The following is a 20132-nucleotide window of genomic DNA, read 5'->3' on the forward strand; positions in this document are numbered from 1 at the left end:
ACTTCGAGCAATTTGCATTAGCAGACAAACAGTAAATCAACAAAGATACATTACTTTAACCAGGGTTAATTCTTTTATTTTCGTAAATTTCAAATTGTTTTCCAAATGCATTTCGCCGTTACAGCCTCATCAGTGGATAATCAAACAACTAGACACCTGTTCCCTTTTATACAAAGGAACTTTTCCCAGCATGCATCAACGTTTAGACCGACATTCTGATNGAATTAATCAAATTCCCATAAAGATGTATGGTAAATCAATAATTGGTTAAACAAAAATCACATCTGAGAAACAAAGATGTGCCACACATGAAAAAAATGGAGAGATTGGTTTTAGTTTGTTATTACATATAAATAAACATAGTAAGTATATATTTTTTTTATTTTTTGGGGTCTTCAGAACGAATTAATCAAATTTCGGTAAAAACTTATGGTAAATTGATAATTGGTTAACGAACAATTCGGATAGCGAACAAAGTCTTGGAACAGATTATGTTCATTAATCGATCACCTGCTGTAATTTAAAATAAAGTTATTCCCAGTTTTATAACTCATTTTTTATTATACTGTAATTAGTTTCCATGAAGTAGGAAAGAAGTTTATCTATAATGATTAAATAGTAACAAAATGTCATTTACGTAGAGAGAGAAAATTCTTTTTATTAACAATATCTGAACTACAAGTTTTACAAGAAAGTTAGTCCAAAGATTGACATAATAAACAATTTTAAATGAAGTTTATTTTCAACATGTGAGTTGCAGAATTCTATATATATTTTACTTGGTAAACATTTAAAGAATACCAGTTAAACTTGTAAATTTCAATGGAAGGAAGAATGTGAAACATTAGTTAAGGATTAATTTTAATTTTGTAAACTATTAAAAAATAATTTATTATTTGCTGTGGTGGAAAACTGTTTGAAGTATAAGATAAGATTTAAAAGTAAACTCATAAGATATGCATTGTATGTTTTAAAATCAGTATATTGAATAAGCAAAAGTAAGCCATTAGCATATGCAAAAGATAAATAGTGCATTCAAGTCTGTTTAAGAGAGTGTCCTTGGGATTGCTGCATTATGCCTCCTTCTCCAGACTGTTCTTTTATGCAAACTAAGATTGCCCAAGGTGTTCATGATTTTCAAATCTCTCCATCTTTTCATGTGTTAGAAGCTCTATATAACTTATAACAAATTTGGAAATGTTAAAATTCATTATCATCTAATTTTACTGTAACTTACAAATTGGTTTCTGCTCTTATGTCATCAATTTTATTGTTTTATCAAAGAATCAGTAAATACATTATATTTTTCAGTTACTTTTACTTCTTCCCCAGAGATACAGTAGGAGGCATAGCTGAAAAAGTGTAAAACCATTGCTCCAAAATTTTTGAAAGTTTTCTGATGGGACATATAATATAAAAGCATATAACTTTCTTGCTAAAAACAAATAATTTTTGCAGTATTGTACTTATTTTCTATCAGATTTAAATTTTATAATTTACAAATGTGGAAATGAACTTCTTGTGCTATCATAATGTAGAACTTAAAACACTGTGCTTACTTAAAGAACTTTGTAATTTTCTTTTGGATATTACTTAATTTTCTTTCAGTCATCTCCTTGATCATGTAAAATGCATTATAGTCTGTAAAATTTTCTTCTAAATATTTTATCATGCATCTAAATGCAAATAAAACATCAAATTATCATGCAAATAAAACAGAACATCTTTATGAGAAACATATTTTGTTGAGTTGTGTAGAAATTTTCATTTTCATCATTGTCTTGTTTCACTTCATTGTATTTCTTTGTTTTCTTTTAAATATATTGCATATTTCAACAAATATCATAATGTAGAGAACCTTATTGTCATGTACTGTAAGTGGTGATGTATTGTATGATTAAAGATTGATCCTTATAAATCTTTTTTAGGGTAGTGATCTCTCATGCACCTTGCTGATTTTAAAAAAAGACACCAATATGACACTCATTTAGACAGACTGCTATCTGTACTCTGTTAGCAGGAGTCCTGCTAATGTAAAATGTACAAAAGAAAATCAGGAATGTGAAATGTTCTATTATCTGATGCTCAATAAGTGGACCTGACTGTATTTCTTTTTGGTTAAAAAAACATGTGTATTAAATTTTTTATTTCTATTTTTATATTTTAATTTTGATAATTTATTGTTAATGAATATAACATTAAAATAAATACTTTGAATTTTAATATAATAATTTATCTTGTAAACTTTTAATTAAACTCATATCATCAACTAAATTTATTAATCAAATAATTTTAAATTTGTTACATCAGTTTAATATGTAATTTTTTTATTTTATGAAGCCAATGCAAAGGGAGAGTGAAGTAACTTCAGAAGATGATCAGCTATTTCTTAGTAAACAACAAAGTTTACTTGTACAACAAGTTCCACCAACTGGAAGACCAGTAAGTCAAATTAAAAATAATAATGAATTATATTAAGAAGATTCTACTCTATATTTCTGTCAATTTAAACATATGGACCGTTTATTTTGAAAGTGGTGTAAGTCCATTTTTGGAAAAAATTGAGAAAACACATAATATACATACAATTTAGCGTGAACTTTTTATTTATAAACAATTCACACTTAACATTTTAAAATAACCATAAGCTTTGATCAATTGAAAATTTATCGATAAATGACATTGCATAACCATTGATTTTGAAAGTGGTATAAGTCCATTTTCTACAGTCTAAGCACTTGGGCTATCCATAAATTACATGTGCATTTTTCTTGAAATGTTTACTTTTCCCTCTTGTCCCAGTTTGTCCAAGTTTTTGTAACCCCTTTCCCTCTATGGATGTCCAACATAACTCTATCCCTGTTAAAACCTTCATCACTTTATGAATGATAGATACCATAAGTAGAAATGAAACATACAAGAAACTTTGAAATAAATATAATAAAATGCATATTGTATAAAATTTAATGAAATAAATGGATGTCCACTAATACTCAACCCTCCTTGTCCAACTTGTCTTAACCCCTCCCTCCCTTTCAGTGTGGACATCATTTAAAGACAGCCCCTTACAACAGAAGAGTAAAACTGTAAATATTACCAACAAATGTACAATTTGATGGACTAGAAAAAAATCCATGTAATGAATCTAAATGAAAAGCAGTGTCTAATGGTAAGCTCATAATAATGATAAATTTATCATAAAATAGTTTAACAATAAGTAAATATTTTTAATGTTCAGAATAAACAATACTATTTTATTTCTTGTTATTATATATGAACAAAATCAGAATAAAACGCAATGTGTTTCAAGTGACATTGAGTTTTACATAATAGAAATTTAATGAATTTTACAGTTTAGTAATTATGAAAGTGGTGTAAGTCCATTTATGGCCCAGAAAGAATATATTAGTTTGGATAAATTCACATAGAAGTCTTTATGCAATCAACTTACATATTTCTAAAGTCATAGAAACATTGTCAAACTTAGTACACTTTGTTTATATTTTTGAATCAACTAAAATGCAAATGTTTAAATATCTCGAAAGAAGAAAAAATGGACTTACACCACTTTCAAAATAAACGGTCCATATATTATTTTTTTTTCTTTTCTTTCTTTTATTTTATTTATAAATAATTACACTCTGTTTGCTTTTATTGAATGATTAATATCTTTATTTGGAACAAAAAAAAGGAGAGAATTTTTAGAAAATAGGACATCCAATAGTGTATATTTAACCCTTGAAATTAAATTGTTAAAACAATCTTCAAAATATTTATTGGAAATTTCATATATTTTGCTCTGATGTTTGTATTTGTCATAACTCTACTTTTTTAGGAGTGTGTATGTATTTGCATGCATGCTTACATACATATGTATACAAATAATGTGTTTCCAATAAACTGGATTATCGTTATCATTGGGCTGCAATTTGAAAAAATTGTAGACCTATAAATTCCCACTGTTGTTCATTGTCTTTTCTTAATCTTGAGAACAGTGTTAGATAAACAAAATTCAAGACCAGATATGGAAAGCTTAGAAGCAGGAGACCTTAATTAACTATATATGGACTTCCCATGCAAACCAAATTATTTCAGTTCAAAAATTTTCTCCTGAAAGGAGTTAGATGACTATCACAACTCCATTGCTAATGGGAAAGTATGATGTACAGGGGCAAGACACTACAGTACTAATTTGAGGAGGAGAGCATATATTTTAAATTAAATAAATAAAAAATATGATTAAAAATTGCAGCTTAGCATTGTGACAACGTCATGATAAATAATTGCTCATTATTATATATTTTCAGTTATGTTTAATTAAAATTTTAAATGTAGTTCTTAGTAAAGGAAAATTTCTCCAGCCTGTTTGTGATTCATCCTGACAATTGTAACTAAATAAAAGATGTGCATAACTTCAATTTTTATTTCTTTTTTCTATTTGAGGCACTTACTGGATTTTATCTTTTTGCTTGTAACAGCTTTCCATTTTGAAATTTTTCTTTTAGAAAGCAGGCTGTTATTAGTTTTTAAGTTATCAGCCAATTGGCTCTCAGCAAAATAGCTTTACTCTGGTTCTGTTCACTGTTAAGAATTTCTGGAAGGAAATGATAGCATATTTTTTAGACAATAGTCCATGTCTAACATTTGAGCTTTTTATTCACTTAATGGACAATGTCAAATGTGTCCTTTTATTTTCACTGTTTATGGGTTAAATTTATGTAGTTGATGTTGGCATTATCCAGAACTGACTAGGAATTAGGGTTAAGCACCTCATTATTATTAATTATTATTGTGAAGATCAAAGTCTGAATGATATATTTTTTTTATAGCAAGAGTCACCTATTAGAAGTCCTGCTGGTGTTCAAAAAACAGCTGATAGGAGGTTATCAGGGTCACCAGGTGTTCAAGCATCTCCAAAAAAAGTATATATTTTAAAATCCTATTATGTTTAAACTTTGTACGATCTCTGAATTTAAATTTTTAACTAAGAGAATTTTATGCTACATTTTAGATTAAAAATTATTTTTATTATTTTTCATCAAACTATTGTTGTTAATTTTTATATAGATGGAAGGTATGAAGAGTGCAGCAGGAAGTGAAGGAGTCTTGCAAAACTTTTTTAATAGCCTGTTAAATCGAAAAACAGGTCCAACTGCTACCACAGGATCTGCTGTTAGATCTCCTGGTCAGTAGCATTCAATAAATATTAAAGATAATTTATTACATGTTGTTATTCATAATATAATCTAAATTTTAAATTAAATTTAAATTTGATCTAATTTCTATATGTATACTTTAGCCTTAGCATGGAATAGTTTACCAGGTGAGAGAAATTATTGTTATTACAAGATCAATTCTATTAATTTTGGGATTTGGCTATTTATACATACATGTTTTTGATCTTTAATGTTGTATGTAGGTAATTTTATTTACTATGGTTTATATAAATTACAATAATTATCTGAGCATTAAACAAACTTTATTTTTGATATTATTTTACAAAATATGTTTAAAGAATTGTGAAATGTCTAAGAAAATTTGACAAAAAGTAATAATAAATAGACTAACTACTTATTTTTTGGATTTTTTTTTAATGTTGTTCTGTTTAAAATGTTAAAAGTTTATTTTCTTATTTTTTTTCTAATGGTACACTATTAAAATGTGGGCATTTTGCAATTTCCCACATGACTATTATTGAGAAGGTAATATTTCAAAATTATTAATATTAGAAAAATAGTTGCTTCTTACAGTCTTTGCTTTAGAGTATGACCCTGATTTACAAAGTACAGGTAGCCCTCGGTTTACGCCGCAGTTCCGTTCCTACAAAAGCCGGCACAAATGAACCCATATTTACAGTGAGGTATAGGGTTAGGTTCTGCATAAGTGAAAAATAATCAAATAATTTTGTTTATTAATACAATATAATAGAAAATACATATAAATTTAATTTTTAAAATGTATTTTATCATAAAATAAAGTGATATGGTTTTATTAAAAAATTTTAGTTTCGGATCTCTTACATTTTCCGGAAAAAGTATCCATCTTTAATTGTTTACATTTTTGTTTTCTTTCATTGAGAATTTTGGAATATGGTCAAATGGATGCAATAATGCTCCTTTTTACATTTGCATCCATTAGTAGTCGTCACTGATAGAAATTGAATCGGCTCAGGCACTGAACAAACACGTGGTCGGCTCCTTACCTGTTTCGGCAGCCATCTTGGCTCAAAAACAGCGCCCTCTGTTGGATTTGGCGCTTGCCAATAGTCACTGTTTGATGCGATGATAGTAATAATTTTTTATTATCGTTAATTCTTATTAGAAAGTAATATCAGTAATAAAAAAATTTATTATAAATAATGTTGTTAATTTATTTTCTGTATTTTTCATTTTGTACAGGTTTTTAGCAATCAATTTTTTCATTAAATAAAACTAGTTGCAAACATTCAAAGATAATAAATTGCATCAATGTTTCTGTATTAAATCAATTTCAATTTTCATAAAAAGAACCAACTAGTTTAACTTACTGCAAAAAATATTAATACAGGTAACCCCCGTATAACATGGCACTTCTATAGCACGGATTCGCTCTAACACGGTTCGAGAATTGGTACCATCCCCCGTATAACACGGTACTTTTATAGCACGGATTCGCTCTAACACGGTTCGAGAATTGGTACCATCCCCCGTATAACACGGTACTTTTATATCACGGATTCACTCTGACACGGTTCGAGAATTGGGTAAAACCCTCGTACAACAGGAAATGTAATAAATTTTTACATACTTAAGTAATAATAGTTCACGAAAATTATTATTTTCGTGAACTATTAGTACTTAAGTATGTAAATTTTCTCTTCTCGCCTTCTGTCGATACACGTGGTCCTTCTCGAAACTTGTTTCAATGTTGCCAGATCGCGACGCTTCTGCTTCTGATGTTGCCGAATGTTTTTCCCTTATTCCATACTTGCTTTATTCTTCATAAGTGCTTAGCACCATATAAGGAAATTTATAAAGACCTTTTAACTAGAAGCAAGCAATCTAAAATTACATACATTTTGCAAAAGGTAAAGCATGGATCTGAAGATAATGCAGAAAAATGCTCAGAGGATAAGGATAACTTGCCAAAAAGAAAACGCTCTCGGTTAATTAATAGTGTTTTTAGTGATGACGAAGAAAACATTGTTTAATTTATATTAATATGTATCACTTAAAAAATTTTAATGAAGATATTTATCTTAATTATGAAAATATACTAGCATGTTTTTTAATTTTAGGAACCTAACCCTCCTTTTCGTATTAGTTCTTTGTTTCGTATAACACGGATTCGCATAACACGGCAATTTTTTGGAACATAACTACCGTGTTATACGGGGGTTACCTGTATAACTTATTTTTAAATTATAAGATTAAAAATGGTTTGTAAACAATCTGTATATTTAATAAGTAATAAAGTATAATTATTTGTAAATGAAATTTATATTTTTTAGTTAAAAGTTCAAGTGATTGTATAGATAAATTTCATGAAAGTTTTATGAATGAAAAAATATTTCATTTATTTTTTAACTTGCTGAACAAATGAAAAACTTATGATTTTATCTATATTCTTATGTTAAATAGATAAAAGTGCTGTAAGAAATGATGCAGCTGCAGAATTAGACCGAATGACAAGAATGAAAAAACCCATCTCTCCTGCCCATTCAAATGTAGAAGGAAGTTCATCATCCCCAGCAGATGATTCAAGTAATCCATCTTCCTAGGAAATATATTTTGATTTTTTAATATTGCAAAGCTTATTTGTTAAGGGGCCAGCTTAAAGGCAGCTGAAAATAATGTGATGAACTGATAAAAATGGACAATAGTTTTGATTGTCCAAATTATCCTTTCCTTATAAACATTAGTGTCAATCACAGATGTAAAGTGCTGCTCTTTGTGAGAAGGAATTTTGGATAAACAAGTGATAATTGTGATTGGCTTAAAAACTTATTTTGGAATTAAAAGTTTGTTTTGGCCAAAAGATTGCTGATGTATATATATGAACAAATAGTATAAAGAATCACTCAAAAAGTTTGTATGTTCTCTCTAGCACTTTTCATATAAGATTATCTTTTTAAAAAGATTAACTTTTTGTGTACATTAATTAATTAGTACTAATTTTAAATATAAGTTGTAAATCTGTTTAAAACTATGCATGGTATATAGCTTTATGAGATCAAAGATTTTACACAAAAATAATGTTTCTTCTATTTCATGAAAAGAAATATATGTCACTTCTTATAAATAATTTATTGACTCGTAAAGAAAGAAAGAAAAAAAAAAATGGCAATTGAGAATAATATGGAGAATCTTTCATAAATTGACCAGAAAATGATTTTGGTGATAATTTTTAAAAGAGAGACTGTTTGTATAAAATTTAGTATAAATCTGTAAAAAAAAAAAGAATTTTTTTGTAATGTTTTCAAATGAAAATTTTACAGCTTAATTATCTCATCCCCATATATGAATAATAATGGTGTTTTAGAGTTACTGAAATTGTCAAATCAAATTTTATTGCACTAGGAAATTAAAAAGTTAAACATATCGCAATATTTAAAAGGGGATCATTGTAAAATGTTAAAGCAATGACTGTCTAACTACCATTAAAGTGTAATATTGTTTGTGCCATTAATATGTGTTTTATGCTATATTTATTTAAAATGGAATCTTGAAACGTGTTTAACAATAATTGCTAATTACCTGCAATTATTGTTAAATAATTTTTTTACTAACAATTGGAAGAATTATTTCTAATTTAATAAGGCCTTTATTCATTACTCTAGTGTATTTTCTAAGAAATAGACCAAGAGTGATATTCAGTTGGCTTATTAAAATGCTTAGTCAAACTCATTTCTTGAATAAAATTTTTTTGTAGGATTTTATAAATACTCACTTTTTAAATAATTGATAAATTATTAAAAAACATATTTATTACAATGGTTTTATTTTGCTTATGTATTAACATTGTATTTAATGTAATCTAACAGTTAGACAGTCACACTTTTCAAACTAATGTTGACATTTATTACTGAAATGAGTAACAATAAAAGTAATATTATAATAATGTTTCTTTTTATATGTAGATTATATATGTTGGACTTGGAATAATTTATAGTTTTCCCATATAATGTCAAAAGTGCCTACTTTAAAAGTTGAATAGAAGGTAAACTTCAGATACAATGATAAGGAACTTTAGCATGAAATAGTGGTTTGTTGAATTATTATATGTTCTGTTTGCTTTTGTGATGTGGAAAAAAAATATAAGTAATCAAATTATTTTATGGGAAAGTTATTTTATTTCCAAATATAAGTCTTGTTAAGTGCTCTCTACTATTCGGTCAATTTAGACATTGTTATATAATTTCTTTTCATAGTTGAACTAAACAATTATTAAATTTTCAATGCCCGCTTTAATATTTTGTTATTGTATAAATTAGTTATCATTTTGTAAATAAATTATTATTTTAGAGATCTGGATAGATTGTGATGAATTTTCCTTCTTATAATTGAAATATTTATTTATAGATTTCTTCTGACACATTAATTGAATTAACTGTATCTAGATAGACTTTTTAAAATATTAGTCATTGTTTGTCTTTTAACAGATATGATAATTGATGACATAGAGAATGCACTTCTTGGGATGGAAAGAGTACATCCTGTATGCCATCAAATATGGTAATTATATATATAAAATTCTTTAAAACTTAGTTGTTTAGTATTTTCCTGTCATCTTTTTCTGTGACACAAAAACTCACTTGGTATTGGGAAATCAGGATAGTATATTTTTCAGTTTTGTTTTTCTTGCGGTATGAGTCAGTCATACTGATATTTGAACAGCAAATGGAATAATTGTATATTCAAAGGTGAGAATGCAGACATACTATATAAATTCATAGTGCCATTCTAAGAAGTCTTTAGGGATGGACTTCAAAATTATAATATTCAAAATGTAAATATATTTCATGAATTCAAAATAATTTTGGATCTTGATGCTAAAAATAATTGGCAGAATCAATTAGCAACAAGAAGGCTAGTAAGATAGGTTGATAATGATGATAGTATATTTTATAATAGTGTTATGAGGAATCATAAATTGTCATTAACATAGAATCTGTATGTGGAATAACAGTTTTATTGCCTGTGATTGCCCTTTATCAAAATATCAGGATAGCAGAAATATGAAATTTACTACAGAAATACACAATTTTTTTTTTGCATTGCAATGCTCACTTAGTAGAAAAACCTCATATTCTATGATTAAAAATATTGAACATTTCTACGTTTTTGTTAATATATTTTTTTTCTTTGAAAAATCTTCATATTTCAATGCATTATGAATTATAAATAAATGTTACTGTGCAATTTCTTACAATTGTTTAATAGAGTTTTATTGCAGACTATATACAGAAAAGAATTTTCATTGTTAGAAATGTAACATTCATGCTAAGATCCTAGAGATATTTTTTATCATTATGATGTTTGAATAAAATAGAGATACAAATAATAGTTTAAAATAAGATTTATAACTTACTAGTTTGTGGTATACTAATTTACTGAAATTTTTCATAAACTTATCCATAACAGGATTATAAAATTGGATAAATTGAACAAAGATGATAATCTGTTCTAGAGTTAAAAATATCTAATCAGATACAGACAGACAAGAGCTTAAAGTATTTGGAGATTGCATAAAGACATGATTAACTTTGCTCATCATGGTTATTAGGTTTCTATGTCTTCCAAAAGTTGTCATTTAATTATATATATATTTACTGTGTTCCTCAGTCATATATATAAAAATTAGGAAGAACTAAAATTTTGAACTTGCAACCAACTAAAAGTTCTATTGACTAGCATGTTTTACAAAAACAAGTTAGTTGACAATATGATCTAGATATTTCAGAAGATTTTTAATATCCGATTGATTTCTATAGATAATATAGTAAGGAATTAAATTTGTTTAATTTATAATCAGTTAAAATTCATAGAAAGTAATTTCAACTGATCAGCAGTAGTTAACTGTACATTGCACCAATTATCTGGCAGAAGTTTAGTTTTATTTGGTTGCAATGAGTAAGTTTAGGTCTTCGCATTTACTAGATCTTACAATTAACTTAATTTTCTTCTCTAAGGTTAAGTTAAAGTTGGTTTTTTACTAGCAAGTGCAAAATGTGAAAGTACACAAATCCATCTGTGTATTAGTCAGCAATTCATCATACAAACATTATCATTCTTGCAACGTATGTAAATTATCATCGAAAGCATGAAATACTATATAAAAATACTTGATAAATGATTATCTTCCTTACTAAATGTTTTAATCTTAAAGTTTTTTTTCACTTAAAGAAATTTTTAAAACCTTTTACAGAACTATAGTTTTGAACAGGCATATTTTATTATATATATAAAAATAAAATTAAATTTTCAGGACAAAAAGGAAAGTTATTATATCTAAATTAAAATGAAAGCAAAGCTTTTCAAACTTTTTAAAATCTAGTAGCATAGTCTGTGAAATATATTTTTAATTAATAGTATTCTCATTCATTAATTTTCTTGTTTTTCTTATTGTAATATTTTTGTTTAGTTGTATTAATGTATTATGAAATTAGCCTTGAAAAGTAAAACAGTTTTTATTAGCTTTTGATAAACATTTTTAAAAAAGTATTATTTTCTGGGGTATTGAAAAAGATAAATTCAGCTTTATTAAAGGGGGAAAAAATTAATCTATTCCATTTATCTTGCACACAAAATGGGAATTATCACTATGTCTTTTTTAATATCTAGAGATAATTCCCACTTTATGTTTAAGATATTTTTTAAATATTTTAAAGCCTTCATTAAACGTCAAAATTTTTATATAACTGAATAAATTATATTCTTAATTAATTCAATTTATGCTTTTTGAAAATGCTATTAGATAATAGAATGTTTCAAACGTTAATTCTATATTACATTATTGACCACAATGACTAAAATTTCAATGATAACAGAAAAATAAAAGTTACTTTTGGATTTTTTTTTTCTCTTAAGCTTCCAAATTTAATTTGGATTGTTTTTTAAAAAGTTAGATTTTAAAATCTTATTATAATTAAATTTTATTCATAGTTTTTTACATCATAAATAAATGAAATGGTTTCATCATATTTTTTATGGAAAATACATAATTTAATTTCTAAAAATATTTTTTCTTGATAAAGTTTTTTAAAAAAAAAACCATTACATCAGAAATTTATCTGGAATTAGTTTAAATTTTATGTAAGGCAAACTATATTTATTAGTTATCTTATAAGTTTTAGTGTGTCAAGTCATGGATAAGTTTATTATAAATTGTTTTTCAGGATTTTTTAAGACTACATAAAATTATAATAATTCACAAAAATATTTTCAAAGGAAGTGAAAAGAATCTTTAAAAATTGCGCTGGTGTATAAGTGGAGTATACAAGGTCTGTTCAAAAAGTATCGGACCTTCTTTTTTCCGCGTAAACCAATGATGCGCGAGAGGCCTCCTTCGGTGGAGTTGTTGGGGGGACAGTCATGCACAGCCCTGAATTTTTTCCCGCCTGCAGGAAGCGTCAGTCGTTGGCAATCGGCCTATGAGTGAGGTCATGTAGTGCGCTCTCGTCGGATTCCACTAAGCTGGAAAATGACTGAACAACGTGAGCAGCGATATTACATCAAATTTTGCCAAAAACCTTGGCGATACCCGAGTGTAAACCATTCGCAAGATTCAGCAGGCTTTCGGGGACGATCCTCGAGGCCAAAAAAAGCGCGGCAGGTCCGCAGCAATATCAAAGGTCATGTTGACAGTTTTTTCGACTCTCGTGGGGTGGTGTGTCGTGAGTACGCACCACAAGGCCAAACCATCGCAAAGGAGTACTACCAGGAGGTCCTTCGTCGTCTTTCCGATACAGTGCGACGCAAACGACCGGATCTGTGGTCGATCAAAACTTGGCAGCTCCATCGTGATAACGCATCCGCCCATTCTGCGCATCTGATTCGGGCTTTCGTCGCCAAACACAATACTCCTGTGGTTCGTCACGCTCCGTACTCTCCCCACATGGCTCCGTGTGACCTTTGGCTATTTCCCAAGCTGAAAATGCCGCTAAAAGGAACCCGAATTTAGTCGAGAGAAGACATCGTGCAAAATCCGACAGACCGGCTGATGGCCATTCCAAAAGATGCGTTCCAGCAGTGTTTCCAGCAATGGCAGGAACGCTGGGAGAAGTGTATACATTACCAAGGAGACTACTTTGAAGGGGATTAGGGTTTTGTACATCAAAATCAACAAATTTATTTTTGCCGACCAAAGGTCCGATACTTTTTGAACACACCTCGTAGTATCTTATTTAAGTAAAGTGCCGTCACATTTAATCGTTTTTATTATATAATGCATACAGTTCTTAGTATAGAGTGTTTATTTGTGTATTTTAGCAGATCTAACAGAATTTATTTTAATTTAATATATTTGAACAATGTTTTTCACATGTCGGGAAATTCTCGTTTTTACTTTTTCATCTGTTATGTATATAACATGGGAAAGTATTGTAACATGTCAAATTTGACCCTTCGGGTGTTTTGCAAATCTCAATATTTTCAGACACCTGAACCCAGATACAGTAATAATAATGAAGGGGGGAAAATTCCGCATGTGTTGGCGTCTATTTTGTTTTATATCCCGAGAAGTATATGGGATGAAAAATAAGAAACGAAATTTGGCACGGTAACTTGTATATGAAGAACATTGATGCTATTAAATTTTGAAGTAAAGAACTCGAGTTAAGGGGGATAGCGCTTTCCCGGCGATTATACTTTTCTTCTGCACAATGATGGATATAGTGTACAATTTGTACACATCCTAATGGTGTAGTTTCTACGTATCAGTCTCTTGCACTAATTGGCATGTTTTATTTGTCTATTTTTGATGGGCAAATGCAACGCTTCGTCCATTTCCCGAAATTATTAACTCCTTATTATCTCTTAGAAAGATTTTAACTTCGATATTGTGGTTCATAACAGGACAAAATGTAGTTTATCATTGTAAATATTTTCACAAGCAAACTATAACAACGAGCAATTGCTTGTGACACCGTCACAATGCCAGGGATGCAATTTCTAATCATATTTTTAAATCATTTCATTTAAAACATGTGCTCTCCACCTCAAATTAGTTGTGGCTTACCACTGTACATCATACTTTTTCTTTAACCGGTCATCTATTAACTGCTTTCGGGGAGGGTGAGTTTTGAATTGAAAAATCGTGAATTTCGATTTGCATGGGAAGTTCATGTATAATTAAATTAATTGAGGCCTCCCGTTCATAAGATTTCCATATCTGGTCTCGGATTTCATCTAACTTCGTTCTCGAAATTAAGACAGACGGACAGAGGACAGTGGGAATTTTAGAGGTCTACAATTTTTTCAATTGCAGCCCCCTGAGGTCATGGTTCGACGCAAACTAACGGATTGCAATGCCGATGGGAAAAATCCAGCTTTGACTCTGACTCCCGTAGACATGACAAAATTTGAAAATAAATATAACATTCCTTTCAAAGCAAAATTGTCGCGTTGTAAGTAATAAAGACAAAGAAAAATTCTTAGCCGTGTCAAAAAAGAAAATATGGCGTGAGATACGAGCGAAAGTTTCAAGGTTAAATCAACACTTGCGGACCAAGTCGAGCGGAAGTGTCAAATTGATTAACCCATCAAATTAAGAATTTACGGGAGAGATCCTTTAGAAAGTCAGAAACTCTCAAGGAGAAAGAATGGTCGTTTCTCCCCGACTCAATCTGTTTATCCTCTGTGTCGATTTCCCCGTTATCTCCGACTTAATTTTCGTTCGGCCGTATTATAAAGGTTTTTCGGTATTTTTAATATTAACTTTATCCAGTTTGATGTTGCATTAATTAATACGCGAAACCCACAACCCCGACAGCGACCGAGGAATCTTTCCGAAAAGCGAAATAATATCGAAATCCTAAGAATTTGATTTATTCGGGCGATGGACGAAAAAGATATTTATCGACTTATTCAAACGAATTTCTGGCAATTTTCGGAGATGATCAAGCCTCGAGACGTAGAATTTAAAAACATCGTCTTTTACCGCTCCACGATGGACATTCTGCACCATGTAAATGCACGAGGTTATTTATCAAATTGCCAACACAAGAAAATGCTTGAAGCAAAATTTAAAAAAAAAAAATACAAATTAATTTTTTTAAAAATAAAATTGATATTTTTTAATTCCTATTTTTACGTAATTCGAACATCGTTGACGCGTCTTTTAACGTTTGTTCGAAATACGTCACACATGACGATTCGCGGATCGATGGTGTTTCTGTTGTGATCGGACGTGCTTTTCTTGCGCTCGCGATTTGTGTGCTGTTTTTCGCTGTTTGCGAACTTTTCGGAAGAAGATTAAAGATTTTTCAGGTAAGTCTTAGTCCATATTGACCCTAGACGTAAGAATTTATTTAATATTACTTGGAGAATCGGTCCTACAAGACATCTCGGCACATCGTTCGATGATCAGCCGTTTTCATTTTGAATCTTTTAGATTTAAAAAGGCAGCCGCGGTGAGCATTTTGCTTTTCTCGGAAGAATTTAGACATTAAGCTTTTGTTTTAATCGACTAATTGCAAATTTTCTCTTTTTTTTTTTCTTTCAGAATGAAGACCTTTGTGTGGTTTCGCCAGAGGTTCCGACGGAAGAATGCGATGGCGCCGGAGGGAGGGGGTTCCTCGGACGGCTCCGATGAGACGTTCGAGGACCGTGAGCTCGACTGGGTCTCTGTCGAATCGATTAGTTCGATGTCGTTTGAGGCCGCCGAGCGAGAGGCAGCGAGTGATGACGACCTTCCCCTAGTGCGTGTGGCGTTGGACTCTCCCGGATGCGGGAGAGTTCTGAGTCCATTCCACTTGGCCAAGGTCGTCAGGGATCAGCCGGCCTATGGCCTTGTTAAGGAAGGCATAGGGAGTACGGAGTCCTCTTGGAGTTCGTCTATTTTCGCGAGGTCTGCCTCTCGGTCCGTGCTCACGATCACGTCGCCATCGTCTTTCGGAAGTCGGAGGACAGCGCCGCTGAAGTCGAGGAACCGCGGTTTTGTTGCTGTGGGAGGTTCCCTTGGCCTAGGCGGTGATCCTCTTCGATTTTTTCCAATTCGTCCTTTGCACTCGGATGCGACATTCTGACCGGATTCGACACTTTTCACCCGGACATGACCTCTTTACTCGGACTTGGTCTTCTCTTACCCGGATGTTCTCACGGACTTGTCTCCCAAACGTGACCCTCGATCGACGACAATGGATTTGACTTCCGATTGTGACCACCCGGACGCAACATTCGGCCTACCTTTCTTCCCAAACAGCTGTTATGAGGATTGAGCTTCCGGTTACGCTAGGCTAGGCTAGGTCAGGTCCTTCGCTCTTCTCATAACACTGTTCGGGAAGAAATACTGTCTGATAAAGGTAATAATGTTGACCTTAGGTAATAAATGAATGAACTTCTCGTTTTCTCACTATCTTTGTGTTCTGTAGGAACATTTGGGAGAATCTCCCTCCCCAACTTTACCGCGAAGTGGCCATTTATCGTGCAAGTGAATATTTTCCGAAATCTCCGATGGTAAGAACTCTTTCGTTTCATCTTTTAACACGTCTTATTCTCGTATCGTAATTGACTGTTTTTCTGTTTATAGACATGCCGAAGATGTTCTTCGATCACACACATACACACACGCACAAACATAACATCACTGTACACGAAGATATACACCGTTTAACCTTTACTCGAATTATCGCACTCACGCACTTACACTTCAAGCGCCTCGTTCTGTGTAATTCCACACAATGAAACAACCCGAACACTCGCTTCCCACAAATCTAGCCCCTGGGTCCTCGTTCCGGGAAGTGGAAACGCCAATTTTAAAGATTAAAAGACTTTAAATTGGCGGCCGAAGGGGCTCTGGTAATTACAATTTGCACTCATTACACAGAATTTCTGGTATTCGCTGCAATAATCGATTTGTGATGACAGCGGAATCCGGATTTTCGACACTTTACTGTAATTAAAATAAATATGAAAACTATTAAGAAATTACACGTGTATGTAACAAAAATAAGAAATGGTTTTATATCAATAAATTATTATAAGTGTCGATCTGCTTTTTATTTTATACAAAATATAAAATTAAGAGAAATTAAGTTTATTTTTAAAAATTGTACTCTTGTAAAGTGTACGCAAAGGCATGATTTTCAGGTGGATAGATAAATGGAAAATGCCACTATTTTATATTAAACCCAAATTTCATTTTTTAATTTAACATGAAAATCACTTCAGATAATCAGATTAATTTCGCCAAAAATCGAGTTAAGTCACCTTTGGCCCTGCCGTCTGGCAGGAGCCACGAAAATTACCAAAATATTGTTTAGTGAAGGTGTGCGTTAGAAATAAAATACTGTAACTTATTATTTTAGGATTTTATTGTCTTTTTAACATTAAAAATACTTTTACATAAAGGTAACTTGTAAGAAAATTGCAACTAGGGCCTCATAATCCTCTCCTGTATTAAGTACTGGCATTTCTGCTTTGATATAACCTGTCAGAATAAAACTAATTAGTAGGAAACTTAATAAAAACCAATTTGAATTGACTGTAAAATCCTACTAGTTACTCCAATACCTGAACAGCTGATATCATGTACAGCTTTTTCCGAATACAATTTCACGTTATATGCAATTCCCTAAAATTAAATAACAAAAATAGTTTTCTAAAACAATTTGTTTTGATATTATTTTAAGTCTGTAAGTCTGCTTGGAATAAAACAAATTTTTCACATTGGCAGACAACTCTTCACTCATTGGAAATCTTTTGAAATTCTCAGTCGATGATGCCTATTTTTTACATGTCATTCGAATGCAAATTATTATTGTTATAAATTTATTTCTGCACACCTATAATGGCTGATGATTTCAGTTGTAGAAGAAAAACGTGTTGTGTGTTTTAAGTACATTCTAGAGGGAATGATAATTTGGAATAAATGTTACACATAAGCTTATTTTGTCGCTTCTGTAAAAAAAATTATAAGAAGCGAAATTGCAGACGAATTTCATAAACCGTCGGCTTAGCAATTCTCAACTCGGGATGAAATGCACGCACGTTCGATGAGAAATTGAACGATTCGTTACTATCGACGACTAACATGCAATGAAACGTGAACGTTCGTTGCGAAATGTCCAGTTGTGACTTTTCGGGTCGGCACCTCTTTGGTACCCTGTCAGGATTGACACCACCGTGTTTCTCGAAACACGGAAACCGACGTGATCAGACGGATTCGTAATGTCGATTCGAGAGACAACATTGGAAGTGACTCAGATACACTTAACAATTAACAAGGGTTAATTTAAAAATCTATTGGAAAAAGGATTGTCGCGGAGAGAGAGAGTTCACATACGATTCGCGGGATGATAAATACCTTTGGTAATAGGTCCCGGTCGGGTCTTGTTGAATCGGAGAATAAGAGCTTCAGTTATGGGGTTTTCAGGATGTATCCAGTTCTGATGGGTATTTTTTGATCCAGGCGATCGTGCACTAACACACACACACAGAAAAGTTTATCCTATGGCGATTAATTCGAATTAATTAATGGATGATAATTGAAGGGAGGACGACTTCTTTCCTCTCCGAGGACTAAGGCAGCGACTAACTCTTTTCGGCCGTCTCTGATGATATTCACGGACGATTTCGGCCGTGCAGAGGTTAATAGTTCACGAGAAAGCGTCATGTTGCTTTCGAGAAAATGTAACGGGAGACTTTCTCAGGTAGCTAAGAACAACAATTGTTGCGTAATTCGCGAAATGTTATTATTAAAGAGTATTTCTAATATAAGAAGTTCTGCTATCTTACACAGTCGATGATGGCAGTTGGAATGGCATTTCTTCCGTAAGTGGACAGGTATAACGAAAATGCGACAGGATTGATAACGATTGCTTTTTGATTTGATAATCACGCGATTAGGAAAGCATTACGCGGTGTCAGAATGGCCGAGTGGTCTAAGGCTCCAGACTTAAGATCTGGTCCTCGTACGAGGGCGTGGGTTTGAACCCCACTTCTGACAGGTTGTTTTGCTCGACTGAACATTTATTGGGGTACAACCTTGTCGTTCGATTTGCTGTATGTTCGCGGTAATTTGAAAAGTCTTCTGTACAGTGCTTGTCTTTTCTTATAACAGTCCTTCTTCGTAGTGCGAAATTCCAAGTCTTGAACGGATTATTATTTTAACACTCTAATGGCCTGAATTTTCTTCTGACATTTAAAATATGTATGTGTATACAGTACTGTACATTCATTGCATTATACTGATTATTGAACGCGTGTAAGATGAAATTTTATTCTTCTTTGTTTTTGATCTTTGAAGTTTCATATGTTACTTTCGGGTCACATTGGACATTTTTCTCCAAGTTCTAATTCCATCTATAGTTTGTTATTTATCCTTTGCAATATTCTACTATAGAAAGTGTGTAAGCAAAATCCATAAGGATTTCAAAAAGAATGGAATAGCCTAATATATTTTATTTAACAAAGTCATAAGTACAGTGTATGCAAATTATAGTTAATAATTAAGTTCGGCTTTTTGCTTTTATGATATTTAAGATCATGTTTTGACTCAGAGATTTTTTTGTTTACAGACACTAGTGGCCTATGAGATACTGTGAGGTATTGCTTATAACCAGGGTGGCCAAGCTCCTTGATAGTCCGAGCCATTTTTCAAAATTTGAAATTTTTCGCGAGCCGCAATTAAATACGTATTAAAAAGGTATGCAAAAAATTCCAGATTACAAATTATATCCGTAGCAAGAGTGATACAAATTGTTTCCTCCAGAGCACAATGTCAACTATCTGTTGCAATGACAGTTTACAAATTCAAAATCGGTCTGGAGTCGGTCGATAACGGATGATTACGCCATTGTTTATGTTCGTTTGCGCAGTTTTCGATGAGTCATATCATTCTTAACTTGGACAGAAATGAAATTTGTTACAACGTTGCACTTAGTCTTTCATATTTGTTGTTAGTAATTTAAAAGACATTTTGAAACACATACG

General features: G+C 31.3%; 1 protein-coding gene, 1 long non-coding RNA gene and 1 other non-coding gene across 4 annotated transcripts in view; all 3 read left to right on the forward strand.

Annotated features, from left to right (window-relative positions):
• The window catches only part of LOC111633751 (cytoplasmic dynein 1 light intermediate chain 2-like), a 51592-nt gene extending 43154 nt beyond the window's left edge, over positions 1-8438 (forward strand). Inside the window, exons 9-13 of one of the 2 annotated variants that reach the window (XM_023378372.1) lie at positions 2341-2442; positions 4830-4922; positions 5068-5185; positions 5300-5323; positions 7620-8438. In XM_023378372.1, the coding sequence (XP_023234140.1) occupies positions 2341-2442; positions 4830-4922; positions 5068-5185; positions 5300-5323; positions 7620-7759 (477 nt within the window). In that variant the 3' untranslated portion in view covers positions 7760-8438. The remainder of the gene's footprint in view (positions 1-2340; positions 2443-4829; positions 4923-5067; positions 5186-5299; positions 5324-7619) is intronic. The other variant, XM_023378373.1, reaches the window with a different exon arrangement.
• Positions 8439-15352: 6914 nt separating this feature from the next.
• On the forward strand, positions 15353-17931 carry LOC111633755. Its single transcript, XR_002758104.1, has 3 exons — positions 15353-16501; positions 16571-16655; positions 16729-17931. It is a non-coding gene; the product is annotated as an uncharacterized LOC111633755 (long non-coding RNA).
• A 1131-nt stretch (positions 17932-19062) lies between these two features.
• Trnal-uaa lies at positions 19063-19146 on the forward strand. The gene has a single exon. It is a non-coding gene; the product is annotated as a tRNA-Leu (tRNA).
• The last annotated feature ends 986 nt before the right edge of the window (positions 19147-20132 follow it).

This window comes from Centruroides sculpturatus, unplaced genomic scaffold (genome assembly GCF_000671375.1).
Source record: "Centruroides sculpturatus isolate CEXI.00-Female unplaced genomic scaffold, Cexi_2.0 scaffold737, whole genome shotgun sequence".
In the NCBI taxonomy this organism is placed as follows: Eukaryota; Metazoa; Arthropoda; class Arachnida; order Scorpiones; family Buthidae; genus Centruroides; species Centruroides sculpturatus.